Source organism: Chaetodon trifascialis, chromosome 18 (assembly GCF_039877785.1).
Source record: "Chaetodon trifascialis isolate fChaTrf1 chromosome 18, fChaTrf1.hap1, whole genome shotgun sequence".
Classification (NCBI taxonomy): Eukaryota; Metazoa; Chordata; class Actinopteri; order Chaetodontiformes; family Chaetodontidae; genus Chaetodon; species Chaetodon trifascialis.
This window is the reverse complement of record NC_092073.1, coordinates 16,467,659-16,482,823: the sequence shown is the minus strand read 5'-3', so window position 1 is coordinate 16,482,823 and position 15,165 is coordinate 16,467,659. Positions and strand designations below refer to the sequence as shown.

The following is a 15,165-nucleotide window of genomic DNA, read 5'->3' as shown; positions in this document are numbered from 1 at the left end:
ATACTTCCTATATGGTGTGTGTTTTTTTTTTCTTTCTTTTGTTTTATTTCTTCTTTTGTTTTTCGTTTGGATCCCCTTGCAGAACACCAGTGTCGCTTCCCCTTCTAGTCGGATGCCCGTCCCTTTGTCTGCGAAGTCCAGGCAGTCGCCGGGTACTACTGACAAAGCAGGAAAACAGCAAAAACTGCAGGACGCTCAGAGGCAGTTCCGACAGGTAGTTTTACTGTAGGGCCTTACCAGAGACTAGAGGAAACAAACATATAGGGATTGAAAATGTGAGGCATGTATTATTAGGGGAAAAAAGACTACCAAAGCTGTGAGATTTGAAGTGTTTTGAAAAAAAAAAAAAAAAAAAGTCACCATGGTGGCAACAGTGGATCTGTTAATGTTTCTCTCGAGTCCGCTCTGACAAGAAGGCATGCTTGACTCTTGACTGTTACCCCATAACATCACTGTACTGTATGCTTTTGCATGTCCACACTGCTCATGGTTTCACTGTGTTGGTGACTTGACAAAAAACAAGGAAAAAATGGCAAAGAAAAGTGGAATCCTATCCAGTCATCACCTGAGTTGTCATCTCATCTCCAGCTCCCATCACAGCTGAGTTCCTAATCAGTGTTGCCAAATCCCAGGATGCTTATGGCTGTTAAAATACAACCCCTAACTGACATTTCGGCTATATGCACCTTCCTTCTCACAGTGCACCTCTGCTCAAACCCAACATTACTGCAAAGCTTCTTAACCCCACGGTGATATATTTTCCTTACCCTCGAGACCTCGCCACAACTCACCATCTTGCATCGTCAGTTTTCAGTGGAATACTGGCCCACATTTCCCCTGTCTGCGCTCACTCTTCAAACTCCTAACCCTGTTACCTAACACTCTCCAGTCTTCCTGTGCATCTCTGCCTTATGAACTCTTCCCTACAGCCCCTTTATGAGGCCTAACAATCCCTCTAACAGAGACAGTTCGTAGAGATGCTCCTCCTGTCTGCCATCGCACTGTCTAACCTTTGCAGTGTTCTGTTTCTCGGTAACATGTCTCATGTGTCTCACCTTTCATGTAACCTAGTAAAAGCAGAGCTTCTGTATATGTTGTTTTTGGTGTCTTTTAGTTCTGTCTTAGTAATGTTAATGTTTGTGTAGCCATAGTGTGTTTCTATGTGTATAACTTGTAGTTTTTTTAACATCGTCTTAACTTTTTTATGTATTATTTGACCAGATTTCTCTTTTGACAACCAGTATCTGTTTTGGCATCTCTGTTTGCAGGCTAACGGAAGTGCTAAAAGAGTGGGAGGGGATCATAAAACTACTTCCCCTACTATACCAGTCTCTAAAATCCCTGCTTTTTATCCTAGCTCTACTAAAGGCAGCTCCCAGTCTGCACAAAACTCAGATGCTACTAATCCCATTAACCCTTCCTCCTCCTCTTCCTCCTCCTCCTCCTCCTCCTCCTCCTCCTCTCTGACAAAGTCCTCCATCCTGTCCTCTCATCGTTCCGGTTCCCTGCACTCCTCCCACATCCCCTCCCTGTCTAACGGATCCCTCAAACTCCCCACACCCTCACAGCACACAGGTAAAGCTCTCTCGTTTCCCTCGCAGACTCAGAATGGTCGAGTGCACTCCTCCTCCTCCTCTTCATTCTCCTCCTCCTCCTCATCCTCCTCCTCCCCCTCCCCTCTGTCGCCCACACCTTTGGGCCCAGGTGGAAAGAGCATCCGCACCATACACACCCCCAGCTTCACCAGCTACAGGTCCCACAACGGCAGCAGCGGCAAATCCTGCATCCCAACAGCCACAGCAGCTAAGGACACTACCTAGCCCTATTATCACCCCTCTGGCTTTACTGCTTGCAGGTAGACCTGGTCATGTGTCATCTTATAGAGTTTGGGTTTGTTGTTTTTTGCTCTGTTTTTGAAAGTTTTTGTAAAAGTATTAAAAGATGCACTCCCCCAGTCATGTTTTATTTGACACTGGCATTCTCATACCAATGCTTTTATCCCTTTTAAGTTGCATTTTCCAATTCTGCAAAATACTCACTTGGATTCTGAATCTTTCTTGAAGGTGTACCAGATGTTCTCACAAAATGTTTTATAATGAAACTAAAAGATATTTAGTTTTACCACTTTGTAGTTGAAGTGGAAGGCTCTCGTGGTGTTGAAAATCTATTTTTCTTGCTTTAGCTATGAATAGGGAATATAGAGTTGATGTACAATCACAATGTACCATGTAAAAATGTTGTTTTATTTTTCAAACCAGAGATTGAATAACCATAGTATATTTAATCTTCTATATTTCTTATGTTGCCAGACATTCAACACAACCCTTGTAAATGCCTTTTATGATTGTATACACAATGTATACACACATTTTAAAGTTTTATTCATTGTTGACTTCTGTTTTCTAAGACTATTTTCTCATTTTTCACCCATATGAACTGCCAATTTATTTTACAGATAGTAAAACTGGCATCACGAGTAATACAAGTTTTCATTTTAGTGTGCCTATTTGCCAAAGTTGTTGTAACAATGACTCACTTCAGGCCTAACCCAGTCACAGGATTTAGGGGAATTTACTTATGTTATGGCTGAAGTGCTGACTGCAGTATTTGTACTGCTGGTCTCGGTTAACATGTATTGTTGTCTAAATGTAAACTGTACTAAAAACAAAGTGATAAATCGGTTCTACCATGTGTACATAGACGCTTCTACTAAGAGAATAAGTAGTTTTTTTTAACATACCAAAGTTTATTTGTATGCATGCCTTTCAAATACTTTAGGAGAGTGGTGTTAAAGAAGAATTATGTTTGCACAGATAGATTTTGTAAATATCTGGTTTTCTCTCATTTTTGTAAAGCTTTAAATCATACTATAAATGAGCAATGTGGTAAAGACAAAACTGTGTTGGAGTAGCAAAAATAAAGACTTGCATGCTTGAAATGCAGCCGAGCTTCAATGTTTTTTTTTCTGGTTCTGGCTTCCTGTTTAATTCATGTGTGATTGAATCTGCTTTACATGGTGTGTGTGTGTGTGTGTGTGTGTGTGTGTGTGTGTGTGCGCGCGCGCGCATGTGCGGCGTGTTTGTACATGAGTGTGTATAAATATGAAAGTGGAGACGTTCCACAGAGTATTTCTCACTTCCACTTCACCTCTTTCTCTTTGTGACACGGATAGTAAATATACAGTAGAACTCTGCATTCTCTGTCTCTGTGATTACAGGTAAGATTATTGTTATTGTTATTGTTATTATTATTTTATTAGTAATAATAATGATGTTAATAATTACGGACACAGTACTAAGTGTGTGCTCTATATTCCCTAAATCTGCACTTACAATCTTGATAGTTAAGTACAAACGTTTAGTGGTGCTTTAACTACAAACCATGCTTAAAGGTGTACCATTTTGTAAGATTTATCATTTAACCTAAAATAATTTATTTTACAGTCACAGAGCACTTAAAGACACCTTTTGATGTTTAGGGGAAGTGTGAGTATGTTTAAATACATTAGTAAAGCTTGGTGACACCCCAATTTATTGCACTGGATGGGTGGATTTTGCATTTCATCACATAAATGTAAATTAAGGTGATCTACAACTATCAGATATTGTTTGCCATAAAAAATGATTAAACACATTATTTTACTTAAATCAATGTGTTCCACTTTATTCAAATGGGTGTTGTCTAAATCCTGAATGTAATTTGCAGTCATGTTACTTGTGTGACTCTATGAAAATGCTGTTTACTTCTAAAACTATTTGTTGAGTGTAGCTTATTTGTAGTTCATCATTTTCTGGTGTTAGCTCACTGAAATCATTAGCTATACTGGGAACACCGATGCTCTGCAAAGACACTTCCTTTTTCCAATGAATCTCATTTACACATGATGTTGCATGTGGGTTGTTATTTTGCCACATCACACATATCGCCCTTTTGTCACACTCACATCCCACATTCGTTGTTTCATTATTATATTACTACGTGTGACTTATGAGTCACCAAAAGGTGATCATCTCTGGACTGTCGATCATCATAACAGGTTATATGTGTCTCTGCTGCACTAGGCTGATCCTCTCCACAACAACAATGAACATCTCTGAGGAGGAAATGCAAGTCTTCTTTGGAAGCGACTCCCACCAAGAGAACATTATCTTTTCTACATTCTACAGCCTGATTTTCATCATCGCTGTGCCTGGAAATGCTTTGGCGCTCTGGGCCTTCTCTCACCAGGACAGCACCTCTCCATCTCAGGTCTTCCTGAGACACCTGTCCGTAGCAGACATCTCTTACATACTACTTTTACCCATGCGTATTGTTTACCACCTGTCTGACAGCCACTGGCCTTTTGGACATGTAGTCTGTCAACTAGCAGGCTTCCTCTTTTACCTAAACATGTACTGCAGCCTGTACCTGATGGGTTTCATCAGCCTGGACAGATTTCTGGCTGTGGTTCTACCTATAAAATCACAGTCAGTTAGGAAGGCTTTGTATGCAAAAGTAGTTGTTGGTGTACTTTGGGTGACAGTCATTGTGTCTATGAGTCCTACACTTTTCTCTAAAAAGAATGTGACCATCAACTCCACTGGCATCTGCAACAAGCTGTACTTGGAGAAAACATCCTCCACCGCTTTGGTTTCCACGGTTGTGGCATTTGTTATACCACTCAGTACCATAGTGGTTTCCTACATACTGATTCTGTTGAAACTAAGGACAGTCAAGCAACAACCAGTGAAAGACAAGGCTGTGAAAATGATCATACTTATTGTGATTAACTTCCTGTTTGCATTTGTGCCCTACCATGTGAGTAGGGTAATCTACATCAAGAGCCTCAGTCATGGCCATGTGACTGTGGCAAGCCTAAAGGCTCTGGGAAGAGCCAATCGGATCACATCTGCACTGACCTGTACCAGTGGCATACTGGATCCTGTGATGTATTTCTTCCTGAACAATGCATACAGGGACAAATTGCTTCAGCTGTTCTGTAAAAACAGGCAAGTAATAAATATCACGTAAACAATAAATGGTTTTTTAAAACAAATTGTCCTTTTTGTATCATTGTGAGTGAGGTGTTCAGACATGAATGCATTCAAACTTGTTGCAATATATTGATGTGATCTCTGAAAAGTAGGCTTACAAAGTAATCAAAGGTGCAGCAAAGGTAAATAATAAAAATTAAATGACTTCATCTGAAACTTTGATGCAGTCAGGAGCTAAAAGTCACACCTCACGAGGCAGGTATCAGTCGTACAATTTCTAATATATCCTTGTAATAATTGTTTCTATTGCATTGGCGATTATATAACAATATTTATTGCATAATATTTTAGACATTTGAGGTTTCTGTGCCCTGAATTGTCTCAATAGGCCTGCCAGGTCGGCCTTTGAACTTACCGTACTTCGAAAACCATTTGACTTTAGCCCAATTTGACTTGTGCGAGCACCCGTATAATCGACTTGTTACCAAGGCAGCCAGGAAGAAGCTGTGACGGGAGCGGACTGTAAGTGTATTTTTGTTTGTTTAGCCTAGCTTCACATGTTTTAACCAAAACTCTTGGTTTTAGTCAACATTCCGTCAAAGCTAAAATATGTACGGAAGTTATTCTGCCATTCTTGTAGTTTTTACAGCATTAAATATCGCGACGAGCGGGTTGAACAGCTATTCCTGTAACGTTACGTTAGCTAACGAAGTACAGCTGTCTTTTTCATTATTAGTCAAATAGGAATAATTAGCTAGCAACTGCAAACCTGTTAGCATAAAGTCATCTTTTTGTAACTGGAGGTGCTAATGTGTAAAGAACGGTAGTTAGAGCTGTTGCTTTTGTGGAAAGTAAGTTAGCTTTGTGCCTGTTACAATATTGTACTTACATTAGCTGTTTTGCGTTTGTGATACAGCACGGAGAAAACAAATTAGGGCTCAGAAATGCCAACCACAATCACCTTCCAAAGCCTAGGTAGCTAGATAAAAACTTTCCAGCAGCTGTCACTCTTCATCCCTGTCCTGTGTGTCATCGCGCAGGGGCAGATATGGGCACACGAAAAGGCTGAGTACTATTTCACAGCTGAGGCTGCCACCATGGGCACCGCATCCTCTTTGGTCAGCCCAGGAGAGGTGATTGAGGATGGATATGGGGGTGAAGGTGGGGAAGCCTGTGAAATTCCAGTGGAGGTCAAACCCAAAGCCCGACTCCTGCGCAGTTCCTTTCGCAGAGGACCTCGGGTGATTGGGGCCAGTTTCAAATCCACAGGTTCTGTGGATCTGGAGTACGCCGCTGAGTATGAAAGACTCCGTAAAGAGTATGAAATCTTCCGTGTCAGCAAGAATAACGAGATCTCATCCATGCAGAAGAAGGAGGCCAAGCTGGACGAGGAGAACAAGAGGCTGAGAGCTGAGCTGCAGGTAATGAATTTACTGGAGACTACTAAAATTCAGAGACAGCCAACAAGTTAACAGTTCTTATCACGGTGTCCATCATTCTCAATGTGAACAGGCTCTGCAGAAGACCTACCAGAAGATCCTCAGAGAGAAAGAGAGTGCTCTTGAGGCAAAGTACCAAGCAATGGAGAGGGCTGCCACCTTTGAGCATGACAGGGACAAAGTAAAACGACAGTTTAAGGTAAACTACACCACGTGTTACTCTGTTGCGTTTTTAATTTCAATGTAATGTTATTATAACTGCAGCCTTAACCCACTGGCTAAATGTCCACCAGATTTTCAGAGAGACTAAAGAAAAGGAGATTCAGGATCTCCTGCGGGCCAAGAGGGACTTGGAGGCAAAAATGCAGCAGCTGCAGGCTCAGGGCATTCAGGTCTATGACCCAAATGATTCCGACTCAGATGACAACCAAACCACTGTCACTGGTGAGACACAGAAATCTACAATGTTGAGACCTTTTCTTTGTTTTTGTTTTTTTTTTTATCCATCCTTCCAGTATTAATTTGCAATAAGAATACAAAATCTAAAATCTTGTTTTGAGTGATGAAATCTTCAAAAACTTTGTATGTTTATTCACTGTATGTCTTAAGCTGCAGGGACTCAATGTGAGTACTGGTCTGGTGGTGTGCTGGGAAGTGAGCCCTCTATGGGTAGCATGATGCAGTTGCAACAAACCTTCCGGGGGCCGGAGTTTGCACACAGTTTGATAGACGTGGAGGGACCCTTTGCAAATGTGAGCAGAGGTAAGGAAACTTCAGTAAGTCTGTAGAAATCAGGGGGGCATGGTGATATGCTATAATATAGTACCCAAATATGTTTGCACTATGGCCATAGTGGCCAATCTGAATCTGCAAACATTACCTACTTATTATAAACTTTTATTATGTGTGTGTGTTGGTGTTAGATGACTGGGATGCTGCGGTGGCCAGTCTGCTCCAGGTCTCTCCTCATGTGCCCCAGGCCTTGTGGAGTAACACAGTTCGCTGCTACCTAATGTTTACCCAGGAGACCAAAGCTGAGCTCGATGTCTTTATTAAGGTTGGTTAGATGCAAAACAATAAATATTCAGTTTTCATGGGATATTGTGGCACTATTTTTTTTTTAGTTTTTCAGCTTTATGGGGTTGTTTCCTGAACAAGGCCTAAACTAACACAGGGGAAGGACAAAAGAGAATATTTAAACTTTTGTTAACAACTAAAGTACTTGATCAAAATTACTGAGGTGCTTGCTCTTGTCAAGAAGCATTTGTCTGCCTGGTGGTGATCATTGGTCTTCACTGAAACAGGCAAAATAGTCAATGTGTCTCCACCGACAGACAGCGTTAATCTGATGTTAAAGCTGATGTTGAGTTAACCTGGTTTAAAATGCCAGTCTTGTAGAGAACTGCCGCTCATTCTTGTCATCTTTGCTTCATGTTTTCAATACAGAAACACTCTCCAGTGTTACGGAGAATGTGTGAGGGTCTCGGCCATTTCTACCTTAATGTCTGTTTCCCAGAGGAGGCTGCTGCCTCATACTCTGTGGAGCGCAAACAGGAGATTGAAAGGAGCTCTGTGTGTGTGCTTCTTCTCAAATCTACTGTCACTAGGTACAGTAAGTCCTATACCTATCCTCACCCACTACCCCAGGTAGTTAAGCTTGTAAGTTAATAATATTGTTTGTTAAGGGACATTTTCTTCTGATATTCATGCATATGTGCAGCTCTGTGGTGGAGGATTGTGACGAGGCCTTTGTGAAGAATCCTGATGGTCATCCACTGGTGCTCTACCTCAGGACAGAAGAAGATCACAATTTGACTGGTCCCACCCGGCAACTGCTAGAAAGGATCAATGCTGCAGACAAGGCTGCTAAAGTGAAGGTTTGTGAGAGCCATACATATATTAAATGAACAAGGGAAAACAGGATACAGGGGAGAAATAAATATTTCAGTATCCACTGTCCAGGGCCAGATGAAATATTATATTTTCCATGTTCACCATTATAGCTTGACCTTTGAAAATGTCGTGAAAGTGCATTTTATAAATGGTTATATGGCATTTAAAGTCATGAGGATATGTATGTGCTCTCTGATAAATCGCCTTATTATCCAGAGTAGTTTCGCTGAGAATGAATGCTCTTCCTCATTTCTCTTCTTTACAGAGTTTCTCACAATATACAGTATAACCACGCCATAGACTGCTGGCCAAAAGCAGAAGCCGTGTGTTTATTGACTCAGCATTTAACTGCTTGCCAGATGTCACACAGTGCTTGTGCTTACGTGTTTTGAACATTAACCCAGGTGGTGGATCATAGTGGTACTGCAGAGGAGGGGGCTGAACTGATTTTTGCTCAACTGGAGAAAGTCATCAAACAGGTAGAGGCTGTCCCTCAGCAGCATCTGTCATTGTGTATACAGTGATATATATTCATCCTTCCTGGCGCTGACAACTTCCACTTCTACCCTCACCATGTAGGAGTTGCTGGGTCTTGAAGGAGCAGACGTTGACACCAAGGACTCTGGGATAGAGGAGGGACACGAGGAAGACTCGGGAGATGTGCTGTGGGACCTGCACGATGAGCAGGAACAGATAGAGTCCTACCAGCAGGCCTGCAACAGCACCACCTCCCAGTTAGGTTTTCAGAAGGTAGGCCAGATCTCCTCTTTTTAGCTTTCTTACCCTTGTCTTCCAGTGTAGTCATTTGTTTAGTGAAGAATCCTGATGGATTCTTTAATCTCTCTAATCTGTCTAAGTGTGTGTTGTGTTTGATGTCCTCCTCAGTATATAGATCGTTTGAATGACATGATAGCAGCCCCCCCGCCCACCCCTCCTCTGCTGGTGTCTGGTGGTCCAGGCTCAGGGAAGTCTCTCTTGCTCTCCAAATGGTGAGCACCTTATAATATGTCCCCCAGCTCATGGACTCTTCTGTTAAAAGCATTTTGTATGCTTTTAGGGATGTTGAGTAATAATTTAACACCCATTTTGATAATTTTTCACTTGTCTTTTCTCAACTTAGTCGTTCAATTACAAAATGGCACAAGCAGAAAATTTTGCAGTTTGCCTACTTTGCTAATTGTCCTTTAATCCCTTTCAGGATCGAGCAGCAGCAGAAGCAGTCGCCCAACACCTTGTTCCTTTATCACTTTGTCGGTCGTCCGCTTTCCACAAGCTCAGAGCCGGTTCTCATTATCAAACGCCTCACAGTCAAAGTAAGGGGGTCTCTGTCACTGATTCGTCCAGAGGCTTTCTTCCTATGAAGACACTCAGTCTTACTATGGGAATGTGTTTTCTGTCTGTCTATCAATTGTCGCACAGCTGCTGCAGCACTTCTGGTCCATTTCTGGCTTGTCCATGGAGCCCAGTAAGATCTTGGAGGAGTTTCCCCGCTGGCTTGAAAGACTGTCGGCACGCCATCAAGGAAACATCATCATAATCATCGACTCCATAGACCAAATACAGGCACGCCTCCTCTCTGTTTTAACTACATTGATACTACATTAGACATATATTTATGTTTTGCCTTCAGAATAGTGCTCTCTTCAAATTTTCTCTATTCTTCCAGATTAATTCTGCAGTTTTTCTTCTTTTTCAGCAAGCAGAAAGACACATGAAGTGGCTGATCGACCCTCTCCCGGTCAATGTCAGAGTGGTGGTGTCTGTCAATGTGGAAACATGTCCTCAAGCTTGGAGGTGAGACACACTGCTTGAATTCCAAATATCTGAGGCAATTTACTGTATTTGTCAAAATGCTATTTGCCATGCAGTTGCATGTATTTCTAAGTATGCTTCTGTAGGTTTTCCATATGTAATTCAGTGACCATGTCTGTTTAGATTGTGGCCCACACTCCACTTAGACCCACTGAGTCCCAGAGAGGTCAGAAGTGTTGTTAATGCAGAGTGCCAGAACATGGATCTCAAATTCACCAAGGACCAGGTCAGTCATCGCCCCATCAATTACCCTTGTTAATAAACACAGAGGAGATTTGACAGTGCGGAAAGACATTTGGATCGTTAGCAGAGGTGTCTTTTTTGTGAGAATGCCACACTTGAATGTTGTACTATCTTTGTCCCAGGAGAAGAAGCTGGAAAGGCACTGTCGCTCTGCGTCCACCTGCAATGCATTGTATGTCACACTACTGGCAAGGATGATCATCAGGTCAGCCACCAAGAGTGAATTCATTCTAAGATCAGCCGTAAACACAGATTATTTGGATAAAAAATGACTTACCCCTCTTCAGTCTGTTGTTGATGTCCCTGAATGAGTGGAAACACATGTTTTACATTATTGGTGATTTTGTTGTTTTGTTAATGCCCAGCAGTATATCATGTTGGTCACTGGAGAGGAGCCTGGAGCAGTGTCTTCAGTGTCAGGACACCATGTCACTCTACCGGCAGGCTCTCAAGATGACACTGAACTCCCTCAACACTGACCGAGAGCGACACATTATGAGAGAGGTGACTTACATCCAGGCAGAATAACGTAATAATAATCGTGTGTGCTGCGAATATAACCATGTTATATTGTGTTTTAATAGCACGGTCCAAGTTTCCTTTGATTAGTCAGAAATAACAGATTTTTTCCTCCTCTGTGTTTGTTCTTTGTCTCTCCTTAGATACTGTGCCTTGTGTGTGCCAGCCATAATGGAGTGAGTGAATCAGAGGTACTAGACCTTTTCCCAGAAGTGGAGTTGCCTGTCCTGTCCTCTCTGCTTTACCGCCTGAACAGACTCTGCATTGTAACCCTCCATTGTGGTCTCATCAGGTTTCAGCACCTGCAGGTAATCAGACCTTGGCCAGTGAAATATTATAGAGCACAAAGTCATAGTCATTGGACATAAATATATGAATAGACACATTTTTTTTGATCATCTGTCAGGCTTGGGAAGCTGTGAGGTTGGAGTTCCTGGGTGGAGGAAGCAGCTCTGCTACTTACAGAGAGAAACTCATTCATTATTTCAGTCAGCAGCTCAGGTACTAAGAGTGGTCATCCTGTCCTCATACAACACTCACATTCTTCTGTCAGCACAACTCATGTCATGGTGTGTGTTATGTGTGTGTAGCCAGGACCGTGTGACTTGGCGTGTCGCAGATGAGCTGCCCTGGCTGCTTCAGCAGCAGGAGGATAGGACTAAACTACAGCTTAGCCTCTTGAACCTGTTTGTCTCCCAGAACCTCTACAAGAGGTACAAAAGCTGCATGCACTGCTGATATTACAAAGTCTGCCACATTTACTTAGGTAGAGTCATACAGCTGCTGTTTTCTTTTCTTCAGGGGTCATTTCTCTGAGCTGTTAGCATATTGGCAATATGTGGGCAAAGACAAAAGCTCCATGGCCACAGACTACTTTGACTCCCTGAAGCACTATGAGAAGAGCTGTGAGAGTGAAGACAGCATGACCAAGCTAGCAAACCTCTATGAGACCTTGGGACGTTTCCTCAAAGACCTGGGCCTCCCTAGTCAGGTACGGTTGCAATATTTTAGTGAGTATTAGCTTTGAAATAACAAAGAAATTATCCTTCACCACTCATTTTTTCTGCATCACCTTGTATGGCAGTTTTCTTGATTAATTTGCTTAAATAGCCTAAATAAGTGTTCTTTTATATATGTTCGTTTTTCTGCTAGACAGCATGTGTATCTGATTCTCTGTCTGTTTGTTTAGGCTGTCGCTCCTCTACAAAGGTCCCTTGAGATTAGGGAGACAGCCTTGGACCCCGACCATCCCAGTGTAGCTCGCTCTCTGCACCAGCTGGCCGGGGTTTATGTTCAGTGGAAGAAGTATGGCAACGCAGAGCAGCTGTACAAGCAGGCCCTGGAGATAAATGAGAACGCCTACGGAGCTGAGCATGCCAGCGTGGCACGAGAGCTGGAGTCACTCGCCATGCTCTATCAGAAACAAAACAAGTAAATGGTTCTCTCTTGGTGTCGAAATGCATGATGTTATTTTTAATTGTTGTTTATGTAGTATAGTTTATTGGTAATTCTTGCCAGGCGTGTTGCCAGTGTGTTAACAAAGCACCATCTCCCCCTGTGTGAATGATCTTACGGCCTTATTAAAAGTTAAAAGTAACTAAAACAGTCATTGACACTGTCAAGGCAGGATTCCAATTTAAAAGACAGTTTTAATGGCTTACACCTGCCATTTTTACAATCAGGTACGAGCAGGCAGAAAAACTCAGGAAGATGTCAGTCAAGATCCGTCAGAAGACTGCTCGCCAGAAAGGTCATATGGTAAGCAGGTTTCACAGATGACCACATGCTTAGTCATCCTCGCTTAATCAGTATTATTGTACATGCCTTTTTTTCCTCCCTTCAGTACGGCTTCACTTTGTTGAGGCGCAGAGCCCTACAGCTGGAAGAGCTGACCCTGGGAAAAGACACTGCAGACTGCGCCAAGACACTTAATGAGCTGGGCGTCCTTTACTACCTCCAGAACAACCTGGAGTAAGGCACACGTGCTACAGCTGGCACACATGAAAAAAAAAAGACGTTTAACTAGCTGCATCATGGACATAATTTGCGTATTCCCGTTCTACCTCAAAGTGCACCTTCTATCTGATTGCTGATGAGTTTTTTTGTTTGTGAGTCCGTCAACATATTTAATCTCTCTCTTTGCCCTCATCAGTGCTGCCAAGGTCTTCTTGAGCCGCTCACTGGAGATGCGTCAACGTGTCCTCGGTCCAGATCACCCAGACTGCGCTCAGTCCCTCAACAACCTGGCTGCACTGCACACAGAGAGGAGGGAATACGAGACGGCTGAGGACATGTATGAGAAGGCGCTAGACATCCGCAAGAGGGCCTTGTCCCCAGACCACCCCTCGCTGGCATACACGCTCAAACACCTGGCCATGCTGTATAAACGCAGGGTGAGACACGTGTTGACGCTTTAATATTCTGCCTGTTGAACAGTTTGTTTCTGTTTGTCGTTGGCTGAGAATCTCATTTGAAGATGTGTGTGTTGTACAGGGGAAGCTGGAAAAGGCGGTGCCGCTGTATGAGCTGTCTCTGGAAATCAGGGAGAAAAGTTTTGGGCCCAAACACCCCAGCGTGGCCACAGCACTGGTCAACCTGGCTGTAATCTACTGCCAACTAGTGAGAATGTTCATCATGTTTTATTCAGTCTGCACTGCGAGTTCCAAACATGCACATTTCTTATGAACTGTTTGTATGTATTTGTTTCCTTTTTAATGGCTTCTGTGAGCATGTGTAGCTGGATTTGAGGTTGTATAGAGCAAAGCTAACTGTAAATTTCTTTGTTTCTGGCAGAAGAAGCACAGTGAGGCCTTGCCTCTTTATGAGCGAGCACTGAAAGTGTATGAAGACAGTTTGGGGCGCTCGCACCCACGGGTGGGAGAGACCCTAAAAAACCTGGCTGTGCTAAGGTACAGTAGCTGAGGCTGCATTGGATTCATCAGAAGTTTGATCATGAATGATGTATTACAATTTTCCCCCCTTTTATTCCTTTTGTCAACAGCTACGAAGAGGGAGACTTCGAGAAGGCAGCAGAGCTTTACAAACGTGCAATGGAGATAAAAGAGGCAGAGCCATCGTTGGTGTGTGGGAACGCTCCATCCCGCCACTCCTCCAGTGGGGACACGTTCAGTCTGAGGGGACCTGCTCCCCTCCCACATGTCCCGAGGTGACTCTGTTCAGCGGCTCAGCGCCACAGTACACCATAGAATAACAGAAACAGCAGACCCCACGGTTTTATCAAAAAGGGAAGCATCCTGGGCATCACACTGTGATTGTTGTCCAGATGAAGGTTTAAGGTTTTGGTCAAATATACTGTACCTGCCAGTATAACTATGAAGTCGGCCATATTTAGTCTGTGAAACTTGTGTATTTGCCAAAAGTATTTATTAATATTTCAGACATAATCATGTGTGTTTGGAACTTTGAACTTCCTTTAAATCAGTCCTTTTTATGGGCCTGGAACTCAGGTTTTCTCTTATGTTCATTCAGACTCAAACACTTAATTCTTATTTAAATGTCTCAGATTAAATGTCATCAAAATAGGAATGTAATGCCATGAGGGTCTGCCATAACTTAACCCATAAAAGATGATTTATGACACGTTCAGTCCTCTCTAATGTACAATAGATATTAACTATGCTGTCACTGTTTAAATGGATAACCCTAAAAATCCAGGAAAAAGAGCTTTGCAAGCTTCTTTTTCAGGAGATGAGCTTACAGACATTTCCACGATGCAGTCTGATGACCTGCTACTTCTCACCAAAACTGTTCAGACCTCAGACAGATTTGTTTACATTCCTGATGTTCAGAATGAAGGATGTTAGAGAGCCTACTGTCTCTAAAATCAAATGTGCGTATTGTGGAAAATGTTTATATGCTATTAAGATACCATTTATGTTTACGTTATGTAATGTTTACCTACAAGTATTAAGCATGTAATTCAAAAAGAGAAAATATAGAACCCAAGAGAAGTGTCCAAAAACAAGCCTCGGCCACGTCTGAGGAGGAAATATCACCTCTGGTACTGATTTCATACAAATCTTAATAATTTTTATTTATTCGTGTACAAAAAGGATTTTAAGGGATTTGCCAAATCCATGATGGTGCCACTTAAGTGTCCAGGTTCAAGTCAATAAACTAGCGATTGATTGTTTGAATGAATGTACATGAATCCAAAAGGGACACCAGAACCTATTGTTTCATTGCCAAATATAGTACATACAATGTTTAAGTGTTTTTATATATTCTTGTATTATGTAAAAGCTGTAAAAGCTGCACAGGACAAC

General features: G+C 42.3%; 3 protein-coding genes across 18 annotated transcripts in view; all 3 read left to right on the top strand.

Annotated features, from left to right (window-relative positions):
- Positions 1 to 2,941, top strand: part of LOC139346894 (sickle tail protein homolog) — a 108,073-nt gene extending 105,132 nt beyond the window's left edge. For 13 of the 15 annotated variants that reach the window (XM_070986243.1, XM_070986244.1, XM_070986240.1 and 10 more), the window contains 2 exons: positions 83 to 214; positions 1,269 to 2,941. In XM_070986243.1, coding sequence (XP_070842344.1) covers positions 83 to 214; positions 1,269 to 1,820 — 684 coding nt within the window. In that variant the 3' untranslated portion in view covers positions 1,821 to 2,941. Of the gene's footprint in view, positions 1 to 82 lie in introns of all 15 variants that reach the window. The other 2 variants (XM_070986251.1, XM_070986252.1) reach the window with 2 other exon arrangements.
- Positions 2,942 to 4,083: 1,142 nt separating this feature from the next.
- On the top strand, positions 4,084 to 5,010 carry LOC139347182 (uracil nucleotide/cysteinyl leukotriene receptor). Its single transcript, XM_070986672.1, has one exon. The coding sequence runs from the start codon at positions 4,084 to 4,086 to the stop codon at positions 5,008 to 5,010; it is 927 nt and encodes a 308-aa protein (XP_070842773.1).
- A 438-nt stretch (positions 5,011 to 5,448) lies between these two features.
- On the top strand, positions 5,449 to 15,052 carry nphp3 (nephronophthisis 3). 2 transcript variants are annotated; one of them, XM_070985719.1, is made up of 28 exons: positions 5,449 to 5,495; positions 6,014 to 6,394; positions 6,486 to 6,611; positions 6,706 to 6,856; positions 7,022 to 7,174; positions 7,336 to 7,469; positions 7,859 to 8,019; positions 8,133 to 8,289; positions 8,710 to 8,784; positions 8,885 to 9,055; positions 9,191 to 9,294; positions 9,504 to 9,618; positions 9,725 to 9,868; positions 10,002 to 10,099; positions 10,241 to 10,343; positions 10,483 to 10,565; positions 10,729 to 10,864; positions 11,023 to 11,187; positions 11,286 to 11,380; positions 11,470 to 11,592; positions 11,681 to 11,870; positions 12,069 to 12,310; positions 12,562 to 12,637; positions 12,723 to 12,850; positions 13,032 to 13,272; positions 13,373 to 13,498; positions 13,673 to 13,788; positions 13,881 to 15,052. In XM_070985719.1, exons 2-28 carry the CDS (start codon positions 6,071 to 6,073, stop codon positions 14,047 to 14,049), a joined length of 3,906 nt encoding a protein of 1,301 aa, XP_070841820.1. In that variant the 5' UTR covers positions 5,449 to 5,495; positions 6,014 to 6,070; the 3' UTR covers positions 14,050 to 15,052. The 2 variants fall into 2 exon arrangements, with proteins under 2 accessions (XP_070841820.1, XP_070841819.1); XM_070985718.1 differs by having other exon boundaries at positions 5,468 to 5,495; positions 10,726 to 10,864.
- The last annotated feature ends 113 nt before the right edge of the window (positions 15,053 to 15,165 follow it).